General features: G+C 41.8%; 1 protein-coding gene across 6 annotated transcripts in view; it reads left to right on the top strand.

Moving 5' to 3' along the window:
* SDCCAG8 (SHH signaling and ciliogenesis regulator SDCCAG8) overlaps nt 1–26,663 on the top strand; it is a 157,210-nt gene that overhangs the window by 79,217 nt on the left and 51,330 nt on the right. For 4 of the 6 annotated variants that reach the window (XM_081123963.1, XM_081123961.1, XM_081123962.1 and 1 more), the window contains 2 exons: nt 17,680–17,807; nt 19,888–19,996. The exons of 1 other annotated variant lie outside the window; for it this stretch is intronic. In XM_081123963.1, the coding sequence (XP_080980089.1) occupies nt 17,680–17,807; nt 19,888–19,996 (237 nt within the window). The remainder of the gene's footprint in view (nt 1–17,679; nt 17,808–19,887; nt 19,997–26,663) is intronic. One more of the 6 variants, XR_013997863.1, reaches the window with a different exon arrangement.

The raw sequence follows: 26,663 nt of genomic DNA, 5'->3' as shown, positions 1-26,663 counted from the left end.
CAACCTAGCGATTAGACATTTATATAACTTACAAAGTGGTCACCTCGATAAGCGTAGTACCCATCTGGTACCATACATAGCTATGACAGTATTATTTTTATTTTATTTTATGAAACTAATGATTTGCCGAGGATCAGAAATATTTTAAAAAAGATATTTTACATGAGACGTTTGAGACACCCTGCCTTCTCAATCCCTCCAGCAAGTTCAAGGAAACTGAGTCACAGGGAGGTGAGGCATGAAGTCACGTGGCCCAGAATGAGAAATGAGAGCGTAGAGGGGGCAGGGTCAGACCTGGGTCCATCGGACTCCAGAACTGGTGCTCACAACTCATATTCACAAATGAGCACAAAACATACTCCAAAGCTAAACAGAAATTCTTCTATGGCTGTAGAATCTCAGCTCATGGGCCAGGAAACAAGCCTCTTTATCTCCGCGTCTCCACCACCACGTTGGCATCAGGCAAAGTCTAGCAGGTTCTCTGAAAATGTTGAATAAATTTGCTTCTCTTTATTGCAGGGAAAATTAAGAAGGAAATGCACTCATCTTCAGGTGACAACTAGCATAAGTCAGAAGGGGGACATCTGTAAAACTGTCAACAATAAAAATAAATTTAAAAATATATAAATTAAAAAAAGACCATACTTCCAATCTTTCTTCCCTTGCAGGAGATAGTATACACGGGCATGTATTCCTCCTACAACAACAGGGAACTTGATCTCTTTTTTCCTTCCGAGGGTATTGAAGAATTTTTAGTCTAAAGTTCCCTTTAAAAGTTAAACTCATGTTTTTTTCTTGCTCTCCTCTCATGAATAAATTAAGCAGAGAACATTCAAAAATAATTTTAAATGGATATATGTGCAACCAGCATCTTCAAGTCTCAAAATAGATGGCCTTGGTACCGTTTTAAACTGTGCCCTCTTTTCCTTGCCTTACCCCAAATCAGAGGGAACAGGCTGTCGGGGAGCCAGGAGGGAGAAGGCATTTTATTTTGCTCTGATGGACACCACGTTGCCCGAGCCCGCTCTCCCCCGCCTGTCTGATGGGCTAGGAACCCAGGTCTCTGGGTGGCCCGGGGCGGGAGGTTAGAGTCACAGGCTGCCAGGACTGTGTCTCCTCAGGCTCTGCTTAATGTTCCCTGGCTCACTCCTTCCAGCTCTGCGAGGCCCAAATGTGTGTGCGATGAACATCTACGCTGGGGATGCACTGTCTCCCCTGCCGCCCAGGCCCACAGCCTGGAGCATGGTGGTGGCCGCAGCCAACTCATTTTCTGAAGGAGCCCAGAGGAAACGAGAGCGTATTGCCCACACCACTTGCCTGACTCAACGACAATGAGCATCAAGTTCATAAAAACAGGAGAAAAAAACCCCAAAACATAGAATTGCTATCTTAGCAGTCCGAAGTAGGTATATTTTTCTAAAAGAAAGCTCCAGTCTCCAATATGAATTTAAGGTGAAAGAAGTATGAAAAAAATCATCAGTGTAATGATGTTTACTTTCTCCTTAAACACCTCTTTCTAATCGGTGAGACCAGTTATTGGGCACTACTCAGTTGTTGTTTAATGTTTCCCTGATACCTGCAAGTGGATTAGACAGCAAGCCATTGATTGATATGTCCTGGAACCAGAGATGATTTTAAGGAATCTGAAAAAAGAAGAGGCTTGGAGACCCTCCAGTCTCCTCAGTGCCCATCTTGGACAATGTCCCTGGGGGACCACGGCCCAATTCCAGTAAACACATTCGTATTAAGCTACTACTCTGTTAGATTGGCTGAGAAGGGAATACAGTTCCCCAGGAACTCAGAGTGGGCACCGAATGGGTCAGAAGCATTTGGAAGCTACCTGCAAAGCCAGTGTCCAGTTGGGGAGAAGACGGCTCCACCTTGACTCTGAGCAACCTCTCCCAGCTGGCATAGGTCACCTATGGGAGGGCTGAGCATCTCCCTGACCGGCGATGGGGAAGGTGGGGTTGGGAATGAGAAACAGGCACGGTACCCAAAAGGATTCCTCCCTCTAGGGTACCAATGTCTAAGTAATGCATCCTTCCGACACCTGCATTGTGTCTACCTCCATAACCTATTTCTGACCAGGAGATTTACTAAAAGAAGGGACCCTGTGTTGAAGGAGTACTTATTATAAATATAACTATACCAACAAAAGAAGTATGTAAGATAAAGTAACAGGTCACTATTGAAATGTATACAAAGGTTGGGGGTGTTCGAGATGAGGTATTAAACGTGGCTTGAGCAGTATTGGAGATATGCTGGTTTTCTCAAGGCTGAACCAAAGGTGTGGCTCACCAGGCTGGGCATCACTTGATCTTGACACTAGTCCTAATTGTTTCTGATGATCTTCTGTCTCCTTGGGGGAAAATCTCCTCCTGTACTTTATTTCCTACATATCTTAATCGTGATTTTATGAGGATACATATGAGAATGAAATTCACCAAAACTCATTCAGGTTTCTGTAAATGAGATGTTGCTCATCTACTGAGGGACTCCTGTGCTATGATCCTATTATTATACGAATTCATAGAAAATAAACAGCAGTCACAATGCAGTGCTCAGTCTAGAAAACTTTAGGGCCATGGAGGCATGATCAATTATCAAGTCCTTTTTGGCAGGGAGATGTTGGCAAATGAGGGACACAAAGGGAGTCTATTGTTAAATATGGGACTTGCGATTCTCTAAGTCTTAAGTGGCCCTCTTTGTCTTTAGAGGAAAACCACTTGCCATTCCTGATATTAACTGTTTGTCAAACAAGATCCATGGAAGCAGCTCTGCTTTGTTGCTCAGATGGCAGTTCCCAACTCTTCAGCTATCTCTGAAATAAGGCATTTGTTCAGAATCACTCGCTATTGAATTAGTCAACAGTGTCCGGGTTGAGGAAAGACGATAATTGTATTAAGGGTTAATAAAGGTCACCGACAGTGGAAACAGACCCATGTCAGAACCACAGAGAAGCCCACACCCTGCACCCAGACTGATTTGCACAAAGAAATTAATTCTCTGTTAAAAGTGGAAGAAAGAACGACAGCATGAGACAACTCGGGGAACTAATAAACTTTTTAGATGCTGTTTCATATGTTTGCTTTTCATTAAATTCAGGGATGGTGGAGGCTCTGTTGTTGTCATTCGGTCAACATTTATTCCTGTCTGTGTTTCGTATACAAAGGCTGGGGCATGCCAGCAAATAAACTGTTAACGGAGAATTAACTTCTCTGGCATGCTCTCGTACTTATCTTCCAAATTAAAGAAAATGAAATGGGCAGAAACAGAGTGTAGATTACCTCCTTTTTGTCAAAAATGGTGGGAATTTGAAAATTAATAATAAAAAAGGGAACAGATGCAGTAACATGCCAGAGGGAGATTAATGTGGAGAGTAAATCTGTGAGCAACAAAACTGAAGCAAACGGAATCAGTGGGAGGTAGTTGTACAATCAAAATCGGGATAAAAGAGAAATTACAAGCAACCCTGCTCTTGTCAAAGTAGTAGTAATGAAATCCTGACTCTGCCAGCAGTGAGAACCTGTGTTAGCACTTTGGGGTAAGGATGGTAGCCGGGTGCCAGGTAGGAGGGCAGTGTTGGGTTGCTGGGCAGCAGCCATGTTGCATGGAACAGATGGCACCGAAAGCTGGCAGGGGAGGGGCTCCTTAGCAGAACTAATCAGACAGTAACAGATAGGGCAGCTGGGAAGACTGACCACAGAGAGGGAGTCTGCGGGTAGCCGAGCGCCACGATGTTTGCAGTGGTGTGCCCATTGGTCTGAGATAAGACCTTGCAATGTCTTTCCCGTCCTGGGAAGAGCTGAAACTTTTGTTCAGAGAGGAAAGCTGAGCTGCATTGTGTCGCAGATGGGGGCGGGGTGGGCTTCAGGGTGGACGGGGAAAGGAAGGCCTGTCCGGCCGGGGGGACCGGCTGTGTGAGTTTTCAGCCCCGGCTTCCGCTGAACTTGGGTTTCTGCTGCTCGCGTGGCCCTGCCGTCCCGATGCTTCCAGCGCGGCCCATGGAATGATCACTTTATATATTTTATGCATCAAAGGGTCTGTGGTATCAGGGCCACCGGTAAAGCGAGGAAAGCCTCTTTGATGGGCTTTCTGCCACATATGTCTTTCGCAAACGAACACCGAAAAACCCACCGTTTAGGACACGTGCCTTTGTGCCGCACGGTTTCCCACAACCTGCTTAAACCGCCTTTCATCCGTCGCCACTTGCCCTTCCTTGTGCCACCTGCGTGACTGTGGCGTGAACATCAGAGTGTTAAGCGTCATTCAGAGCCCCAAACCTTAAAGCAAAAATTAAGTCATCTGAATAAGTGAAAGAAAAAAAACGGGCCTGTTCAATTTAATAACTGATTAGGGACACATGTTTTTTTAATACAGAATGGGGACGTTGGTGCTTAAGCGAGCACCTTAACAAAGAAATCCAGATCTACATCTGTTTTTGAACTGGTATATTTCTTTTTCTTTTCTTTTCTTTTTTCCAGGAGGTTTGTAGCTTGGCTCAATTTTTCCCTTTTGGAGGGGAGGGGGAACATCACCAGGATTTGAAATAGGTGGTATAACACAGCCATATGCTATTTATGCAGCAGTTTCTGCAATAAATCTAATTTGGGGCTGTCAAAAAATTAGACTTATTTGATACAGCAGCACATTAGTAAGTGATCGTGGCAGATTCAAACTTGTCATTTAGTCTCTTCCTCCTCTTCAGAGAATCCTGCAAACCCGTCCCCCCCGTGATCAGTTCTTTGTCCCGGGGTCCTGCACACGTGCCCACATCCCAGAGAAGGTGTCGCCTCCAGGTGACCGAGGAAGGGGTGGGAGAGGGAATGTCCTGTGTCGTTCCGAGAGCTCCCGGACAGACAGGCGGGAGCGCCAGGCAGCCAGAGGAAGCCGACAGTGTGTTCATCAGTTGCGATTCTCCCCAGAGCGGCTCCGTTAGGCCCCATCAGAAGGCAGAGAAATTAAGGTCAGCTCTTTATGAAGGAGTTTCAATATTTTACCTCCCGGCCTACGTCCATATGCTGTTTTAGGCAAACTGATATTAGAGAACGCGAGCGAATTCAGTGCCTGTCTCCACCTCGCAGCGCCCTTAGAAACAGCTTTTCTCTTCTCCAGGGCAACCTGGCAACGTTGCTCTGACGCTTTTTGTGTAAAATGTGTGTCTCAGGTGTTGCTATCAAACTACCTAAAACTTTTTCCTAGTTTTGCTCCTTAAAGGGTAATATAAGCATGTTACACGTTAGGCAGATAAATATAAACAGTGGTCTCTGAATTCCTTAGATGATCTCCGTTTGTGAAAATAATGATATTATTCCTTCCTTATTTATGGAGGGGAAAGCGTGTGTGTGTGTGTGTGTGTGTGTGTGTGTGTGTGCACATTCGTGCATCTGTGCGTGACTGTAAGTGATGTTAAACTGAGCGTTTTTCATTTGTTTATGTTCTTACCATACAAATTCTCCCTACAAGCCCACTAGTGTGTTCCTGAAATGCAATTTGCTAAGTGCGAAGGGTTCCTTCACGGTGGTTTCTGCAGCCTCTATTAAGCTAGCCATTTGCAAATAACTTCTTTCTTTTACATAGCAAATCAGACCATGAAAAGTGGTCACATTTCCAGTACCCTTTCCATGCTACTCAGAAGCCGGAACCCAGGTCACCAAACTGCCATCAAGCGCAGACGACACTAAAGGGAAAAAAATACCCAGTAAAGTATTAACAAACTTGCTGGGCAAATGAGATACTATTTCTGAAACCTCCTGCACATAAAGAGAAATTATTTAGAAATGATGTTTTAGGAAAATGAAAGTACCACTTAGAAAATATGCTTTGTGTTCAAAATCCACATATTAAATTATATTTTACATACATATTACCTAAGAATGATTTGGAGGCTCCGGGGTAGTCTGGAGATGGGTAGTGAAATTGAAATAGAGCTGAAAAAGAATGCCTCTGCCCTTGGATTTTAAGCCTTCTGTTCTGTTCTGTTCTGTCCTTTTGTTTTGGTTTTTATATTTTGCATCACAATAATTTCTCTTAACACATCTGAAAAACTGCTCTGGTAAAATATTCTTTATCGATTACAAATATTTAATCAATCAAAACCTTAAGATTCAAATTTTAAATTACATGTGTTTTAGACTGCTTTTGTTAATAAAATCTGCTTTCAATTTTATGTCAATGGAAAAAGCTGGAATTCTTATCTTTGCTAAAAGGAGTTTAGAAAATTTTACAGACTTGATTAATTTTGCTTATTAAAAACATGTGATAAGATTAAATCTTGAGATAATTCTTCATAACAGCAGTGTTATGAATGAAGCACCATTTAAGTTCACATTTGCTCTGGTTAAATTTGTCATATATTTTCTCCTAAAAAGTGATCTCCCTTTTTCTTATTAAGACATTTGAATTGAATGATTGGTTTTTCTTTTTCCTAAAGAATGCGATTGTCTAAAATACTGGTAAGTAATTCAACATACAGTGATTTTATGTCTGATTTATGAAGGAGGGTGAATACTCGATAGCTGTAGATAACAGAATAAATTCAATTGAGAGCATAATTTTCAGCTAATTTCCAGGAGTTTCTTTTTTCTCACAATGGCCAATTGATACAACTTATATTTCTTTAGATAGATTATGTGTTTGTTTGGTAGCAAATATTTGAATATTATTTAAGCAGAACAGGTTATTTTTAAATGATGGAATTTAAAATGCACATGAATTGGCTTGTGTATTATGGGTTAAGCTTTTCAGAGCAGTGATGGAGTGTGTGTCAATATATAGCTCATCATTGAAATGGCACACATTTGTACATTTTGAGCATTTCAGTGTAAAATTTCTTAACTGGAATACTCTTTCCCTTGGCTAATTCATTAGTGAAAATATTTATTCCTCAAGTTAATGCTATATAGTCTGAAGCAATTTTTACATGGTGTAAGCTTGTTTATGGTATTTTGATTTCACTTTAAAACTTTTATTTTGCGTCTCATGCATATAGTTCCTGCTCGGTATCAGAAGCGCAGACACACATGAAAGAAATGTACATATCAGCTGTCTGGTTTCACAAACGATCATTAAAACACCCCCTCTTACTCCTTCGCCTCCAAATTATTGTCTCCCCGAACCCAAAAGTAATTTTCACAAGTACGTTACACAACAGAACTTGGTCTTCTGCTGGTTAGCAGCAGCGGATTGAAATCCGTGCCGACAGTTCACTTGACAATGACCTTGAGGGGCTTTGCTTCTTGAAGAAGGAAGCAGAAGCTTGCGGTAAACAAAGTTCACTTCTGACAGATGGATTGAATGACAGAAAGGTTGCGAGTGCCAGAATAGCCCTGGCAGAGGAGGAAATGTTCAGTGGAATCCAACAGGAGAGGAGGTGTGAACAGGTGCAGGGCTGCTGACGGAAGGGGAACCAGATGGAAGGAGCCAGAGCCAGTTTATTTAAAGGAAAAGGCAGAAAACATTGAAAGGCTGTGCGATCAGTGGCTAAAAGTGTTCACAGAGGAAGGTAAAAATTCACAAAGCAAAACTGCACAGTGGGGTAGCTCACACTTAGCATAATGGTAGTAATTTGTGAGTTTAGTTTGCAAGTTGCAATTGAAATACATTTCTCTTGGCTCTTGACACCGTCAAGTAGAGATATTTGAAAGTTGTTTGTTTGTGTGTTTTTTAAGTTTCTAAGCTTTTTTTTTTTTTTTAATCCACCCATTAATTTCCTTTTTTTCCCCCCAGCCAGAAGCTCCGTGGTGATAATACTAAAATTGTGTCGTCAGGGAAGAAAAGAAAGAAAAAAAAAATTAAGTGAAGGTTAACATTCCATTCAGATTTATCCCGCGATGCCTCCGTTCCGCTCACATATGGGAAGCAAACGCGAGCATTGCCGGGTGACATCTGTAACATCTAAGAAATCCGCAGGGGTAGGAGAGATGTTGGTGGTTGCTTTTGTCGTTCCGAGCCTCTGTTCATTTTGCAAAGTCCGGTCTGTGTGCTCTGCTTGGAATAAGGCTCTTAAAATACCCACTCGCCTACCAAGATCCGTAGGATAATTTCTGATGCCGAGGTCGCCCTGATTTCCATTGACTTTCAGTGACCTGCCTTGGGGCGGACACCTGCAAACTCAAGTGGCATTGACAATCGGGACGGTAGACCGTGGGGCAGGGAGGAAGGCTGGCTTATTTTCTAAGACCTATTAAAATGAAACTTTCTCCCTGCAAACCAAAGACACGCTCATCAGCCGCCTGGTCACGTGCACGCCACGTACGTGGGCCCGTGTCTACCACTGTTGTCCTAGAAAACTTCGCCGCGCTACGCGGTGGGTAAAGCGGTGCCAGCGGAGGAGGAGCTGTTAGGAAGCAATCGCCAGGAGCGGCGATGACAATGCACAGTTATTTTCAGATTTTAATAGTCTAGGAATTGATCCACGAGCATTTCTGCACACTTTTCACCAAGATTGAATATTCAGAGTGAATTCCGTGAACAGTCTACTCACGTTCCCCCATCTCAGAGCAACCTGATCAAGAGATTTCATTGACTAGGGCGGGGTGTTGGGGACGTTTGGGTTTTAGAGACGATGCCAATGAGCCATGACGTGCTTTTGTCAATGAAAAGAAAGAACTGAATTTGATTAGAAATTATAGATGTTTACTTATGCCTAAGTGGGTTATGGAGATCAACACTTTGGTGTTTCTTTTTAAAGACTGGATGAGCCTATACACAACTCTATTTGAAAGAAAAATGGTAAACGATTTTTTCTAATAAAAGAAATTGATAACCTGTATTTTAAAATCAGCTTCAAGACATACCTCTTTCCCCCCATTTGTTAAGAAGTTATCATTCTAATAGATCTCCTTATTAATCTAAAATTTTACATAAAACTGATGGGCCATACTTGCTTCCATTGTAATGGACTGATATTGCCAACTCTTTTATCATAGTCACTGAATGCCTTTGTCTAATAATGTTACCAGCGTGGTGCTGCTGGTAAAATAATACCGTAAACCTTGCGTGAATTATGGGATTCAAATCGAAAGGTAGAAAAAGAAACTGCAACAATTAGTGTCTTCACCTGATATTCATCCCACAAATTAAATGACAAGCTCTCTATAGGTAGAGCTAATAGCTTTCCAGAAACACAAACTTAGTTGGACCCGGCATAGTGTGTTACATCATAGAAGTCTTTAATTTTTTTTTTTGAATGAAGGGGTGATGGGTAGATTGCTGTTAAACAGGCATTCATTCAACATTTATCGAGTGCATGGTCTATTCGGCTACACTAGGCACTGTAAATTATTAAAATGAATAAGGCATGGTTCTTCTGTAAAGGTATCCTACAACCTAGCGGACACAAGGTTATTTTAACTACAGTGTGTGTGTGTGTGTGTGTGTGTGTGTGTGTGTGTGTGTGTGTGTGTGTAAAATCTATAAAACAGTATTTAGATTTATGAACTTTTCTCAACTCGAGATCATTCATGAATGATTTAATGAAACTACCCATCTAGTCGAACATCGTTATAACACGTGAGAACTGAGATGCAGAGAAGCTAAGCAACTTGCCCAAAGTCAGTAGCTACTTTAGTAGAAGCTAAAAGTGGATGCGCCACCTCCTTGTTCTGAGTCCTGTTCTTCCCTGTCTTGCATATTCTACTCTTTTATCTTTATTGATAATATGACTTATCTGAGTAAACCCATTAAAATCTTTGTTTAGAAGTCTTGTGCAACCTGTTGCTGAAGGGAAAATGATTTTCCTTTTGGACTTTGGCACATAGTAACTAGTTCTTGAAACAAAAAAGTAAAGCACATTAGCTCACAAATAGCAGTTACAACTCCTTAGAAAATTCCCCTGGGCTTGGTGGTCAAGATAGCTCCCCGACACACTGCTTACTGATGAGCACACTACTTGCATTAACCCAATCTCCCAACGACCTTTTCAGATAGATTCTGCCACAAGCCCCGTGAGTGTGTAGAGGTTAATATCTTGACCAAGGTCATAGCGCTACCCAGTGGTGGAGTTGGGATCCAAGCCTAGGCAGTCAGGTTCCAGAATAGAGTTTTATTCATTATATATATTGACTCTGTTGGTAGGTGTTGTGACAAAATAGATTTTGTGATCATTACAAGCTTCTATTGGTGAGCTCTTCTATAAATAATGGTCTTGTAATGAGAATGATGACAAGGATTGTGATTCTCACGAAGGCTCACTATGTGTTAGCATGGTTTTCCCACCTACCCCCCTTTCTGGTTCCTTGAATTATATTTCTAACAACAAATAAACTCCAGCAATTTCTGTAGAATTTTGAAACCATACATCAGCCTCAAAGTGCAGATCATATTTTGCAAAAACTGAAAACCACAAAGGCAACAGATGAACTCACCAGGCAGTGGCATAATTATTAAACTGGCTGACTGAATGGCCAACTAATATGATGACATGGCCCTCTTGATAAACTTTGAAAGTATTAGTTTATTATTAGCAACAAGTAATTAATTAAGAATATGAGGATGATTATTGGAGATTCAGGCAAGAAATCTGTGGGGGAAAAATCTCTTAGAGAATCTGCTCTTTCCCATTTAACAATTATAGAAAGACTATTAAATGATAAAGATTTTCCAATTGTATGCACATTAGATTATTAGGTATCTGTAATCCATGTACATAATGACATTTTTCTATAATTTGCCATCTTGGCAGTATTGAGTGGTTTTTAATATGCTTTATAATTTAATTTTAAATATGAATATGTATTTTGGGAGATGCTTCAAACCAGATCTGATTTACAAAAAAAAAAAGTTGTGGTGCTACTTCAGCTCCAGCTATTCTTAGGTTTCTATCAGAATTCTCTTCATTTCTTCTTTCAAATAATGACGACTGGCTGACTTAAATGAGAAATTTATCCAGGTTAAAAAACTGTTATTTTGATAGTTTTTGCTTTTTATAAAATACATGAGATCTGCTATCTTTATGGAGGCAGTTGAACCTTCCAGTTTGGGGCAACACGGTTATTTTGATTTCTGGAACATCAGAGTTAAAAAATATGCTTTGGGGGGCAGGTGTGGGGTGGAGGGGGTCAATGGTGGGGGGAAGGAGACATCTGTAATACTTTCAACAGTATATATTCAACTTTCCAATTGTGCCAAAGCTGTGCGATTTTCCAGAGGCACCTATTAGCTCTCCCCCTTGGATCTTTGCACCACTGACCACTTCCCTTGTAACAATGTCCTTCTCATTCTCTGGATGCTAATTGCACCTCGTTTAAAGCCTCTAATTCTCTGAGCTTCCTGAAGCCCCCCCCCTCACTGTGCCTAGCTACTCCAACGCCCGTCCTGCCCACCCGTATGACAGCAGGAATTTAGCCTGCATTAGCATTTACCATGCCGTTTCGCTAGCTCTTTCCTGTCCCTTTTCCTCCCTAGACCATGAACTCTTTGAAGGCGGGGTCATGGCCTGTGTCTCATATACTGATGCATCCCATCCATTTGTGCTTAAGTATTTGTTGAATGTTAAGCCACCGTGTTTGACTAAGCCGCTCATGCGAGGCCATGGAGTGGGAAGGACCCTGAACTTGGGGTGACAAGATGGGCCCTGGTTCTAGCTATGCCCCTTCCCACTAGCTGTGTGGCATCAAGCAAGGCTCTCAGTTCTCTGAGCTGGGGAGGCCGCATCTGTGAAGCAGTGATACCTGCTTCATCTGCCCTCCCTGTGGACTTGCAAAGAATAGAGGTCGGGGCCTTGAACGCCTCGTAGAATAGGAGGCACAAGCCGAGGGTGAGATGGTCAGAGCCGGGTTTTGTTTTAAGCAAGTGTGAGTTGTGCAGAAAAGGAGGCAGGAAATACCAAGTCAAGCACATCCTCCAAGAGTTTCCAGATTACTTCGGAGATACTGTAAGAGAACATTGTTTGAGGGGAAATTATTTTAGGGATGCTTCTGTTATTTCCTTTCTTTTGTGTTTATCCCTCTGAAAGAAGTTGACCTCCTTTCTGTTTCTCTTTCCTTCCTAGAAGTGACTCAGGCTCTCATCTGGTAACTCACCTTTCAACGTTGTGCTTAAAGTTCTGACATGCTTTTCAGTGAGGCCTATAGAAGTCATTTACTCTTGGAAATCTGTGTGATGCATTAAGGCTTTCGCATACTCGAGGAAGTAGGGGCTACTGAATCTTTGTGCTCTTGTATTTTTCTTTCCCTGTTTGTTCCATCCCAGGATTTCTACATTTGCCCAATACAAGAACATAGCCTGTTAGCAGTAAACAAGCACATGGTTTGTGTCTCAGACAAGGAAGACATCATGTTCTTTACTAATTTCACTATTTACTTTATTATCAACAATAATAAAACTAAATTAAATTTTGGCTAAAATAGGGGTTATCTTATCCCAGCCTGTTCTTTGAATCGGTAGACAGGAGGATCCCTATACCTGTGAGGATACAGTGCTTTCTCTTAACAGTTATTCAGTCATTCATTCCTTCTCTTATTCATCAAATATTTGTCGACCGCGCAGCTGTGTGCCAGGCACCGCTCCAGGCTCTTGAGATGAATTAGTGATCAAAACAAAGGTCTGTATTCTTCAGGCACTTACATTCCAGGTGAGATGTGCATCCTTAATCGGCCCTGGGAGTCTGTGACCTACTTAAGGCAGGAGATGGATTTGTGAGCCGTTCAGTGTTTTTGCAAAGGTCAGTATACTTACTAAAGGAATACACACCTAACTGATGGTGTCCCTGTCGGAGGAGGTGACCCACTAACACGTGAGAGGAGAGGGAAGGAGAATTAACATGGGGCTTGGCTGTCAGGAGGGATAATGCAGGTATTAAAGGGTGTGCACACACGGATAATTGAGAGAAGACTCTTGCTACCTTTCTACCTTCTCTCATTTCCCTGCACCCCTGATCAAGTAAGAGATTCAAGCCTAGAAGCTCAAACTGTGCACTTTGATTTAGAGTCACATGGCCTAAATTCCCTGGCCATGCCCCTCGATAACTGGGGGACTCTGAATAAATAATATAACCTTTCCAGGCCTCAGTTTCCTCATTTGTAAAGGAAGACTCATAAGAGTCATGTGAGGATTAAATAAAAGAATACATGTAAAGACTTTAGCTTGTGGTGAACATTAGTAAATAATAAGTTGCTAAAATTTTTAGGCCTTTAAGGTAGGATTTTTTTCTGGGCTGTTTGAATGAAGAACCCCAGGGTGAAAAGCATTAAGTTACTTGTCTGAGGTCACATAGTAATAGGGGGATAGATGCCATCCTCTGACCCTCTAGCTCTGTGAGGTTTCTGCTGTACTCCATTGCCTCTCGAGATACAATTTTCCCAGAGCACAAAGGGAACCACCTGCAATGCTGTATGCATTTGCTTTAAAAAAGCAACAAAAACCCCACAAAACTTTGAGCAAATATTTAATTCCACTTGTGAGTAGGTTTGCTTTCCGTGGGAGGTGAGCAATTTTGAAAGAACTTTCTGAGTGTTCTAAGTCTGAGCAAATGAGTAAAAATGTTGAAGATAATGGGAACCAGTTTCTCACTGTTGAGGAAGGAAGTTAGTTATGGAAACGGCAGAATGGGTTCCACTCTGTTGTTGGATTGGAACTGGAAACTGTGAGTGTATATGTACACACTCATATAAACACATATAGGCAGATATCCATATTTACACATTTATGTGTATATTTATATCCTGGCTGTGTCTACTAAGGTGACCTAGAAGCAGATTTCTCAGCAGCAGTGAGCACCACCTAGTGACAAATCCTGGTTCCTAAGCACCATTCTCAATGAAAGGCACCAGAGCTCCTTGGACTGTGCTGATTCCAAGTCTGGTATTAGGACAGTACAAGATGAGATTGTCTAATCACTACGCTGTACACCTGAAACCAATACAAAATAATATTGGATGTAAACTGTAATTAAAAAATAAATAAGATGAGCCTGGAACATCTTGTGGGGACAGAAAGCTGAGAAGGGCACAGTAATGGAGATATATCATGGAGGAACCATCTTGAAGTGGTTCCCCCTGGCAAAATCTGCGATGAGTTGAACATAAAAATAAATAATGATCATAATGGATTATCCATGACTCCATGCTACTATCAATAAATTAATAACTGGGGGAGAAGGGAAAGCTCTTCCTTATAGCACAATATTAACTAATGAATAGGAAAGAATGTTAGAATAGAAAAGTCATCATTAAATGTAAAACTAGCAGAAGAGAGTTTGATGAGGAATAGGCTATTTACATGGTCTTAGCATCTCCCAATGAATTACCATTACAAAATTACAAACAGGGAAATAAATGGTCACTTTGCAATTGAGAGGCCTGGAAAAGACCCCCCCCCCCCTTACAGTGCGGTGTCAGGGCTGCCAGCTCATGAAGGCCGATTGTGTGTGTTTCTCCCCAACTCTGATCAGTGATGACATTTTGGTAGCTTGAAACCAGACATGGTAGAAATATTTACACTGAAAATTGGCAAATACTATACATAAGGGTTTCCCCCACCCTGGAGACCAATTATTAAATATTTCCCAGTACACCAATAATGTTAACCAAGTGGTCAAAGATAATATCACCAATATCAGGGTAAATGGTCATCATGGGTCTTACTCACAGTGCCCCGCCCCCAGGTCCTCCCTGCTGCTTCTCTGTGATTCGGTCATGAATGGCTCTCAGATAGTAAGCATGTTATAAGTGGTCTCATAAGTTTTGTCACATGAGGAGAAAGTAAACAGAAACATGGCAGATGGAATTGGTGACCCATCACCACCGCTCCCAGGTCCTTGTTCTCGGGTTAGACTTAGGACCCTCATCATTTCTGCCCTAGACTTGTTGACAAACTTTGGGATCATCAAAAACTTTAGTCTTTAATGTAACTGTGAAATGAAAAATGTGCTTAAAAATCTACTTAAGAAGTCAGTTTTGCTCTGCAGAATGGATATTTTTTAAGTAGCAAGGTTTAAAATAATAAATGATATAGCAAAGTTGAGGATCTGAAATGTCAAGTTCATTCTTCGGTCCCATTTTTTTAATGGGATGGTAATAGTGCAGACATTTTTGGAAAATATGATCAACCAGAACTGTAATTGAAAAAAGGAGCAACTAAACCTCTGTGCTTCCTTAGTCCATGTTTGAGGCCTATCCAGTCTGTCTACTCCTTTTAACTCATCAAGAAAACACTGAGGTGGCCCACATAGGCCCGTGTGACACAGGTGACGTGGGTAACTTGGAGGAAAGGGTAATGTTCCTATTCTAGTGTCTTTGCTCCTTTAAAAAAATCACCTCTACTGAGATAAATGTAAATATCAGAAAAATCCATAATTTTAAGTATGCAATTAAATGTGTTTTGACAAATCACCCAGTTTTCACCATTATAATCATAATACAGAACATTTCTATCAGCACAGAAAGTTCCCTTGTGCCTGTCCCCTACCTCCAGGGCCTGGCAATGCTGGCCTGTCACTCTAGTGTGTAATTTTCTCGAATGTCATATACGTGAAATCCTACACTATGTCTTTGGGGCCCCGCTGCTTTTAGCATCTGCTTTTGAGGTTCATCCACGTGCTGTGGGTGACAGTGGCCCATTCCTTTGGGTTGCTGCTACTGGGAGCATTTCATTGTAAGGCTCTACCACAATCTGTTTATCCAGTTAGCACTTGGTGGAGATTTAGGTTGTTTCCAGCTCTTAGCTATTATGAATAAATCTTTCAGTCTCATTTTAACAACAACAAAGAAATGCTTACCACCATTGCTTTCATTCTGATTTGTAAAATATGGGTGACCACAAGTTGGGTTAAATGAGGTCATCCATGTTTTGAGAACTGAATGAAAACCAGTTGGGAGGACTGACTCAACTATTCTTCATGAGCCTCTCCAACCCAGCTGGAAATAACCTCTCATTTTTCTGTGCTTTGGTGGTTTTTTCCCTTCTACCTTTCTTACAGGGTATTTCACCTCCTACCTTCTCTTTTGGCCACCTTGAGTTTCCTTTTAGGGCAGGGACTATGCCATATTTATCTTTATTTGACCCAGTGCCTAGCAGAGTGTCTTCTACATAGAGTTATAATACATAGTAAATGAATTCATTTGGATATTTCTCTAATCCCTTCCTTGGGTACCTAAGTGGTTTTTAATCAATTCTTTCTATCCATTCTTGCATTACCCCTAGAATGTTATAAAATAGGTTTCCCCAAATCAAAATATTTCAAATCTCACCTCTGTCTTTACATCACTTACAATATAACCTTTGAGCAGATTTCTAATTATTTAGGACCCTCTTTTAAAAAAAATAAATATGTCTATTGATTTTAGAGAGAGGAAGGGAGAGGGGGAAAGAGATAGAAACATCAGTGATGAGAGTCATGGATCTGCTGCCTCCTGCACGCCCCCTGCTGGGGATCGAACCCGAAACCTGGGCCTGGGCCCTGACCGAGAATCGAACCCCTATCTCCTAGCTCATGGGTGGACTCTCCACCACTGGGCCACCCCAGCCGGGCGCACCTTCTTTATTTTTTCCAACTATAATGTGAGAGGATTTGATTAAACAAATTTGAGATTCCCTTTCAGTTCTAACACTCTAAGGTTTTGTAAGAAACCTAAGTCGGAAAGAACCTGCACGGGGAGGAGGCAGCAGAGGGGAAAAGGAGAGGAAAGAGGTAGGAAAGCAAAACTATGCCAGGTTATTAAGCAATGAGAAATAAAATGTGTGGTTTCTTAAAGAGAGACAAAGTTGAAAAAGGGATTCAAGAAACTAACTCAACATTTGCCAGCAGAGCATTCTGTTAAATTGTTTTCTTAGGAGAGCCACAGTAGCCCTCCTTCCTTTTCTGCAGTGAATTTGGGACATCAGCAGTTAGGCAGCTTCTCACTGCAAAACTTGATGGTGAGACTGGAAACCCCTTTATGTAGGGAAACATGAGCCCCAGTTTGCAAGGCGTAGTCCCAGTGATGACTGTTTTCTCTGTGTAATTACTAATCGTGCCCCTTTCCCTCTCCAGCGGGGGCTGGTTTGAACAGTTTATTTTGTGGTCTCCCATCTATTAGAGATCAGAGCCCAGCTCTCCCTACCTGTCTCCCTGCCCTAACACGGGTCTGCCTCGGCGATGCCACTCAGTGAAAGAGCCCAATTCTCCTCTTAGGCCGACGCCTTCGGCAGCAGCGTCCCCAGCTGGCAAAGCCATCACAGCCGTCTCTTCTAGACACTCTTTTAGCATGTCCAAAAGTTTTTGCCTCCTAATCTAAGACTTGAGTAGATTCTCCAGCTTCCCTTAAAGACGGCAGCCTGCCTTCCCCTGTGGTAAGGGCATAAGAACATCCATTCCTTCAGCACTCGCTGCCCACTTCCTACGTGCCAAGGGCTGAGCTGGGCTCAGGGTACAGAGAGACAAAGGTGACAGAGAAGGCAGAGTGTGAAGCCGTAACTGAGGTGCGAGCAATGCCGTCTTATGGGATGTATATATGTCACGACTTACTGATTTGTAAAGTTGCATAGTTAGTCCATTTGGATTGACGGCCCGTATTTAACATTGTATGAAAGGACCTTTGGATTTTCCCCCTAATTGGAGGTGTGGGGGGTGGCGAGTGGAAAGTCTGTGTTTTCTTATGCTGAGCGATTTACTGCGTATCAGCTCTCTGTGGTCCACAGGGGAAAGGATGGGGTGCGTGCATCTGTAGATTGAATTCCCGTCTCCTCTCTGCTTTGTAGACTGGAAAAAGAGAGCATTCAGCAGAGCCTCAGCAGCAAAGCAAAGGCCCAAGCCCTTCAGGCCCAGCAAAGAGAGCAGGAGCTGACACAGAAGATAGAGCAAATGGAGGCCCAGCATGACAAAACTGGTAGGTGGTGGGGAAGATTAGAGCCCGGGCCCTCGCTCGCGAGCCAGGCCCACGCCTTACTGTGAAATGACATCAGGAACACCTGTAACCTTTGGCTGGCCGAAGGGAGCAGATGCTAACTACCCCGGAGATTCCGAATTACATATTAGTTAGCGTTTAAAGGGAAAGTGGAAAGAATTGCCCACTGTCTGTTGATTTCGGAGTGCTGCTCCCACATCTGTTGCACCATCTGGATCATGAGTTTATTTACCTGTGTTCAAGAAACGTAAAGCTGAGAGAGACCACAACAAAGTCGAAAACAAAGGGCCTGTTTTTGGCTGGGTCTGCAGGCACACATGTTATAGAAAGAAAATAGCATCCGAGGCTCTGCGGGAAACGCTCTGAGCTTACAGTTAAAGTCTCCTGAATAGCATTGAACAGTTCCCACAGCACACACATTATAGCGACTCTAAAAGCCTAATGAGTTTGCTTCGGCATCCAAACTGGAGAAAAGCTTTCGCCATTAATCGGTTCTTAATTCACTGTCGCAGCTGGATGTAATTCAGTGGCTCCAAATTGATATGTTCCTTTATTTAATCTTTGCAGCTTCGAACATTTTTAGCATTTGGATGCTGCCCCCACCTCCCCCAGCCCGGTCGAGAGTGATGTTTAATCCGTAGCATTCTTCAAGTTCTCACAACCGCCGTGCCCATTCACTAATACAAGGCATTGACCACAGCTGGCAGCTTGGCTAAAAATTGCCATCTTTCACCAGGCTGGCGCTGCGCTGCGGCCCGAGTTGGCCAGGAACTCTTTACCTTTGATTTGAAAGTAAAATGCACGTCGAAAATAGGCGGTTGGACGCGTGCAGTCGGAGCGTGATGTGGGTCTTTTCATTTCCGAGTTGTGTGTTCGCAGACAGTGTCAGTCAAAACAAGACAGTGGCCCTCGTTACGATTCCACACCACGCACTCCAGGCCGATTGTCCTAGTACAACAAAAGTTTAATTGATCCTGTCGCTTACGGAAAAATGTTGCTTACTTCTCAGCGCTTTAGTTTATTTCGCTTTGTACGCTCTCTGCTTTTTGCTAAATTCGAAGAGAAATAAAGGGCCTTATGAAACCTTGCACTGAAAGGTAATTTTCACAGGATTTAATGTAGACTGTATTTGATGGCATGGCAAAAAAAATTACTGCTTATTTCTATAGGTGAAATGTAATGTAAAATTCATTAAATAATCTCTTTACTTAGAAAAAGGCAAACGTCACATTGAGTCACGTAATTTCCTCCAGCACTTTTATTAGAGACTTTCTTCTACCAGCGTCTGGCCAGAAAAAATGAAAATTCACCAGACTTATTAAGTGTTTTTCACGAAAAAAGGAGGAAATTTATAGGCTAAATTATTGTTTGCCCCCACTGCTAGCAGGATCCTCGTGATCATGGACTTGGGCAGAATATCTGAGCAAGATAAGATTATGTAACAGTTAGAACCATCTTAACAGCACTTCATTTTATGTTGCGTAAAAATACCACACTCTCTTCAATTTCTTGGACAAAATCTTCATTGATGCTCATACTGTTGAGAGTGAAATCAAATTACATATTTCACCTTCATAATTAGAAAAGTATAAGCAAGATTGGGGGCGGGGGGTAATGAAATATGTGATCAAATATGAAACATCAAGCAAGAATTACAATATAGAAGAGAGTTCCTCAATACCTTAGTTTTCAGTTATCTGATTATAATAATTTTTGACACTTTATAGTAACATTATCAAAATAAAAATATATCTTGCCTATTACAAGATATTATACGCATAAGTGACTGCACTGTGGTATTGGATAATTTATTAACATGTTAAAACACTACGCCAAGCCGGTATGATCAGAACTGTTTCAGGTGAGTAATTATTCAAGAAACAAATGTCTCACAAGACTCAGTGTCTTGCCAGGGGAGCCCTTGGACTTAGGACGTTGAACGTGATCTAGCAGCATATGGGAAATGCGTGCAGTCTTAGCCCTTACCTCTCTACATATGGAAGCACCACGAGCTACAACCATAAACATCTTATGTTGGTGGGGGGTTTATTGTTATTTCTAGAAAATGAACAGTATTCATTGCTGACCTCCCAGAATACATTTTTGACAAAGTTAAAGGAAGAGTGCTGTACATTAGCCAAGAAACTGGAACAAATCTCTCAAAAGAGCAGGTAGGTGATATTCTGTAATACTTGCAGAACACTGTTTGCTTAAATTCTGTAATTTTCCCCTAAAACACAGCATTTCCACTATTTTATAGTTGAATGTCAAAATTAGATACAGTAGTCCCCCCCTTATTCATAGTTTCACTTTTCAGTTTCAGTTAATCGAGGTCAACTGTGGGCTGAAAATTTTAAATGGAAAATTCTAGAAGTAATTCATAAATTTTTAAATTGCATGCAGTTCTGAGTAGTGTGGAGAAATCTCGAGGTGTCCCACTCTGTCCCACATGGGATGGGAGTCATCTCTTTGTCCAGCCCTGTCTGGACAAAACTTAGTAGCCATCTCAGTTATCAAATCAACTGTCTAGGAATCACACGGCATGTGTCCCAAGTCACCCTTATTTTACTTAATGATGTCCCTAAAGCACCAAAGTAGTGATGCTGACAATTTGGATATGCCATAGAGAAGCCATAAGTGCTTCCTTTAAGAGAAAATGAGAGCATAGCACAATAAGGTATTTTGAGAGACTGGGAAAGTAAAAGAGACCACACTCACATCATTTTTATTATAGTATATATTATAATTCAATTTTATTATTAGTTACTGTTAAATTTTATATAAATTAGGCACAAGAAGAGATTGTCATAGGAAGAAACAGTTTTTTGAAGCATCCCCTGGGGGCCTTAGAACATATCCCCCGTGGATAAGGGGGGCTACTGTGTGTGTTGGTATATTTCCTGTGAAGGTATTTTCTCTGTATGAACATTCTTTTCGTTGTCCATGCAGACACCTTGGTGTTGTTTCATGATTATGCTTATGTACTGTTATTTGACTTTTTTAATGGTTGGGATTGAAACCTATGAAATTTCAGGACACAAATGTCAACATAGCAATTATTTTAATAAACATGTGGATAAGTCAAGCAGTTTTAAAGTCTTATGTTTGTACATGTAACATTTTAATCTATAATCGCGGTTCTCTAGCTATAAACACGCAAAAGCTATCTTTAGGTCAAACTATAATAGATGAAATGTGTATCCAGAAAAATGAAAGATGATATTTTGAAGTAAACTAAAACCACCCTTTCCTTCTCTTTCTAAAAGTGTTTTATTTTAATAAAATAGCCATCCTGCATTTTATATGTACTCTGCTCTTTTATAAGCTCACTGATTGGGATCTTACTGAATTTTTTTCTGCACACTTTCTAATTAGGTTATCTCAATGAATATATTATTTTTATATTCTAAATTCTAAGAAACCTGAGATCTCAGCTCAGCTCTGACAGTAGCTATACAATCTCAGGCAAATTTATTTGACCTGCTTGAACAGTAGTTTCCTCTTATAAATGAATGCTACTACTGGACAGAATCCTTTGAATTGAACTATAAAAGGCAACATTCACATAATTAGCTAGATAGCAAATGTCACATTGCAATATAACAATGAAAAAAATAACCCATATATCTTGTCTTCTGTATTTTTCTGAGACTCACTTAGATCTACACAGAGCAAGCACTGTGGCTCAGCAAGCACACCTACGGACTTAGGTATCAATCAGAAATATTTCCCAGGGGATAAGAGCATCTGATCATTCTGAGCCCTAGCTTGGGTTCCCCCTCAATAAGCTGGCTTAGCCAATAGAACCCCCATCTCTGAATCTTCGGGGGAATCAGAAGGCTTGGGAATCCAGTTCTTTCTGCTCACAGGAAGGCAGAAGCTCCTATAACCACTGAGAACGCGCTCTGACATGTGCTTCCTCTTAGCAAATACTAATTAAATATCTTGTTTGGGTCAGGGGAAAGCTCCCGGCACCGCAAAAATGCCAGCTATTTTCAGGAAATCTGACAAGGAAACCCACAGATTTTGTCATGATAGAGACTCAAAATATCAATAGTAGCTATTTCTAATCAGAAGTATTTGATTTGGCTCACATAGATTCAAACATAAGTAATTGTTAGAAACAATCAAACTGGATTATATAATTTAAGAAAAATTATGTTGATCTGGGGTTAACATTTATTTTAAGATTGCTTTGTGATAGATTATTGATTAATTACCTTGCTTTCTAAGGAGGGATAATTCAGGAAATTGAAGTGGATAAGAGAGAGAGGGGTAGTGTGTGCTTGGTACATATCTTATAATTCTCACAATAGCTGGAGACAGGAATTATAATCTTTTACAGATGAGGAAACCAATCCTCAAAGTGTTAAATGGCTGGTAAATGAGAGAGCTCAAGTCCTAACAGCTATTTCTGGTTCTAAAGCCTATGGGCTTTCTTACAGTGAGTACTGTATTTCACATCTGCTACTCAAGAAAACCCAGGCCAAAGTGATCACGATGGGAAAGTTTGGGGAAAAATTCAATCTTTAAACTCCCATGGAGAAGTAGGCATACTTGGCAAGTGAGGGTTAACCTGTGAGCCTGGGTTTACCTGTGCCCTGTTCCCAGGGCCCCCTTCATCCCGCTGCAGATCCACCAACTTTCCCTGTGCTGTCTAGTTGTCTCCAGCCCCCTGCTTCTGATTCCTTGAGCTCTTGGCCACCGCTTTATAAATTGAATGTGTTCCTCTTTATCTGACACACTCATGGTTCTCAATATGTATTTATTGAATGGATGGATGGATGGATGGATGGGTGGGTGGATGGATGGATGGATGGATGGATGGATGGGTGGGTGGGTGGGTGGATGGATGGGTGGGTGGGTGGATGGGTGGATGGGTGGATGGGTGGGTGGGTGGGTGGGTGGATGGGTGGATGGGTGGATGGATGGATGGATGGATGGATGGGTGGATGGGTGGATGGATGGATGGATGGATGGATGGATGGATGGATGGATGGATGGGTGGGTGGGTGGGTGGATGGATGGATGGGTGGATGGGTGGATGGATGGATGGATGGATGGATGGATGGATGGATGGATGGGTGGGTGGGTGGGTGGGTGGGTGGATGGGTGGATGGGTGGATGGGTGGGTGGATGGATGGATGGATGGATGGATGGATGGATGGGTGGGTGGGTGGGTGGGTGGATGGATGGATGGATGGATGGATGGATGGATGGATGGATGGATGAAAGAAACAAGCGTGGTGCTACCCCCTCTCCCGTCCTGATCTGACTCTGCTTCCAGCCTGTTCCTTTGTTGATGACACAGGCCATGTGCAGTAAGACACACTTTGGAGTTAAGAACTAGGTTTGCCACTCTGCCACTTAGCTTTGTAACCTTGGGTACACTGCCCAGCCTCTCCACACCTCAGCTTCTCCATCTGTACACAGTTTCTAACACCATGTTCAGGGTTGTTGTGTGAATTAGAAACTTAGAGAGAGAGACGTAGGTACACATACCAGGTGTAAATAGAGGACCTAGCACAGTGCTGGACACAGAAGTACACAGTAGCTGCTGTTGTCGTTGGTGGCATCGTTCAAAGGGCCTTGACTGGCATTTGGACGTCACTTCAGTCTCCAAAATAGTTATTTAAACCCCATGGTACTTTTTTTTAGGTTGGAAGTGGAGGGGTGTGGCAGGCACTAAAGGATTGTTTTTAATATTTTTTATTGATTTTTAGAGAGAGAGGGAGGGAGAGGGGGAGAGAGAGAAACATTGATTGGAGAGCAAAACATCCTGCACACCCCCTGCTGGGGATCAAGCCTGAAACCCCACTTGTGCCCCTCCTGGGACTCCAACTGGCAACCCAACCCCATTGCACAGCATGAGGCCCAACCAACTGAGCCACACCGGTCAGGGCAAACCACATGGTACTTTTAATCCAGGTTTGCTTGTCGTTTCTACAGTAAAATTTTCCCCCAAAGTAGGTGTACTTTATTTTTCATTTATCAACAGCTTAAAGCACATTTTGATGGCTCCCCTTTTCTTACTAGTGACAGTTCTCCAAGACTCTCACGTTATGCAAAATCCCACACTAAACCCCTGGATTCATACCATTTAAGAGAAGCTTTCTCTTTACTGCCAGAGCTGGTCACTCGCCTGGAGCCCACGCAGAATGGCTGGGAGAGCTGGCAGGCTGGGCTCCGGGGAAGGTGTTTAGAAAGGGTTCCCTCGTGTGTGCGTGTGTCTGTTGTGTGTGTGTTTTCCCCAAGTCGACACTGCAGCAGCTTGTGTGGCTGCTGTTCCCGGCAGCCCTGTGATTAGCACAGGCCCCTCTGTCCCCTCTGCGCCCTGCGCATTTCCAGGCTGCTCATGCAGCATCCGTAACCCCGGGGCCTGTAAATCCCATTTAAAAACTGAAAACGAACTGCCTGCGATCCTGCGCGTTTCATCTGGCTCGTGTTTGACCAGACAAGAGAATTCATTGCGTTTCCCTTTCCACTGGCACCAGGCAGACATTCTGGCCGGTGCTCCTTGAGCTCCTAGAAACTTTAGCTCTCCTTTCATCTGTCCCCAGGAGCTTCCCACGGTGGCAGGGCTGGTTTTGAACTTGGGGAGTGGGGGGATTTAAATACCTTCAGTGTTCCTGCGATTTCCTCTTTATCGAAGGGGAGGAAGGGTTCCCTGTGCCAGGCACTTAGATGCATCAGCAGTGAGCTGTTTGCAGTGGGGTTTACAGGGTGACCCCAGGGGCCTGGGACGGGCTCAGAAAGGCCGGGCCGGCTGGGAGTGAGCCTCTCGGCTGCGGAGGGAGAGCAGCACAGGCTGGGCCTTAGCCTCTCAACAGTCTTTGGTGGAAAGAACAGCATGTGGGGAGCAGAACCGGGGCGACGTGGCTTTGCTGGGCCGGCCGCCGTCGTTGCTTTCTGGGTTGCTAGGCTGTGGATTGATGTCTCCCCCGGCCCATTGTGGATTTGTGATTTGCGTTTTGTAATTAAGAGGAACAATGAGAGTCCACTGGGTCTCGTTATATATAATGGTTGGTTTAATTTGTTTCACTTCTATCTTGTTAATTGTAAATTGATCATTAAGATTTGAATTCTAATCTGTCACCAGGGTTGTGGGTATTGAGGCTCGAGCAATGATCCTGGTTTTAATCACTGATGATGGGAAACAAATTTTATAATTCTGGTACATATTGCAGTTCATATATTTTAACACTGTATTTTATGGTGTTATAAATATTGTTAAATGACTTTTAGTGGAGTTTTACTGTGTGGACTATAATGTATAAATTATATTACTGTTTTGGCAACACTAGGTATCCAACTGTGTGAGTTTAATTGAAGTAAAGAACACACCCGGTTGAACTAGCTTTTTTCCCCTTGCATGTTTAGATAGATGTTAGGTTGGAACGCCACAAAAATTATAATCTGCAAGAGGAGGCAGAGTCTAAAAGAATAAAAAATTAGGGGTCATGTTTTCTCTTAAAAGGCGATTATTGCTGTAATCCTAATGATAGTAGTAAAATATTACATTTCATGCAAATGCAATCATACAATATAGCTGATGTATAAAAAAGCAGGGAAAAGCTTCATGCTTTAAGCCAGAATTTGCCTAAATTTTCTATGAAAATGGATTAAAGTCGATTCTTCTTCTGTATGATACTAGAATAATCACGCCACAGATAAAATCTCAGACTAACATAGAAACTTGCAAGTTTACTCTTGCAACGTTGCAAACTACTGTTTCATTGACTGTATCCTGGGCTCGAGGCAGCAGCAGGATGTTCAGACGTTTATCAAATTTTTACTCAGCATTGGAAGTTGGTAGGCAAATTATCATTATAAAAAAAGAAGAAAAAGCCCCAAACTGTGCAAAGCAGAAAAAAAAAATATTGTAGAATACCTGAAAATAATATGTACTGTACAAAGGACATTTATATTTTTGTGATTCTGTGAGTAAGGCATTCTCAATATAGGGCATTTGGATATAAATACAAAGATGAATTAAGGAAAGAATTAACCTGTGACATTACCATCCAGCTAACTATTGTTAATTTTTGACATGTTTTCTCTCGGTCATTTTCTATGTGCATGTAAACGTGCATGTCATCTACACTGATATTGTGAGTGAGATTATCCTATAAATACAGTTTTGCATTCTGCTTTTTTACTTAATATTAGCTAATGAACATTGTTCTATATCACTAAATGCTTTGGAAATTTAATTTTAATTGCATCATTTATATGCATAAGACATTTAAGATGTTTCCAATTTTTAACTGTTACGAACGATAAATAATAATTTTGTACATACATCTGAATTTTTGATGATTCCAGGAGTGGAGATGCCTAAAAGGGGATTACTGGTCCAAAGACTATGAGCCCTTCTAAGACTATTCGTTCAAATTACTTTGTTCGAGTACTAAGCTAAATTCTGCTCATGGTTTATATGTACACATATCAGTATATGACGAATAGAAGTGGGAGATTAAATAAAAAAGTGCGAGGCAATGTTGCACAGTGGGCAGAACAGCCCCTGTGGGGTTGGACAGGCCCGAGTTGGTGCCTGGACTTGGCTAATGACCATTTGGGGGATTTTGGGCGAATCATTACACCTGATGTTTACCTCACAGAGAAAAGGAAATCAACATTTACACTGTAGGATTCCTTGAGATCATTAATGTGAAGGATATCTGGCATGGAGTAGGCATGCAGTAATTGTTTGGCTGTAATCTGGTTTTATTATGAACTTCTCTGAATAATAGCAAAATTGAATACTTTATAAATGTTTATTGGCCATTTGTTTCTTCCTCTGAATATTTTTCATATCCCTTGTATTTTTTAAAATTG

Source organism: Miniopterus schreibersii (genome assembly GCF_964146895.1).
Source record: "Miniopterus schreibersii genome assembly, chromosome: 21".
Classification (NCBI taxonomy): domain Eukaryota; kingdom Metazoa; phylum Chordata; class Mammalia; order Chiroptera; family Miniopteridae; genus Miniopterus; species Miniopterus schreibersii.
The sequence above is the reverse complement of the archived record's forward strand: the minus strand, read 5'-3'. Positions and strand labels throughout refer to the sequence as shown.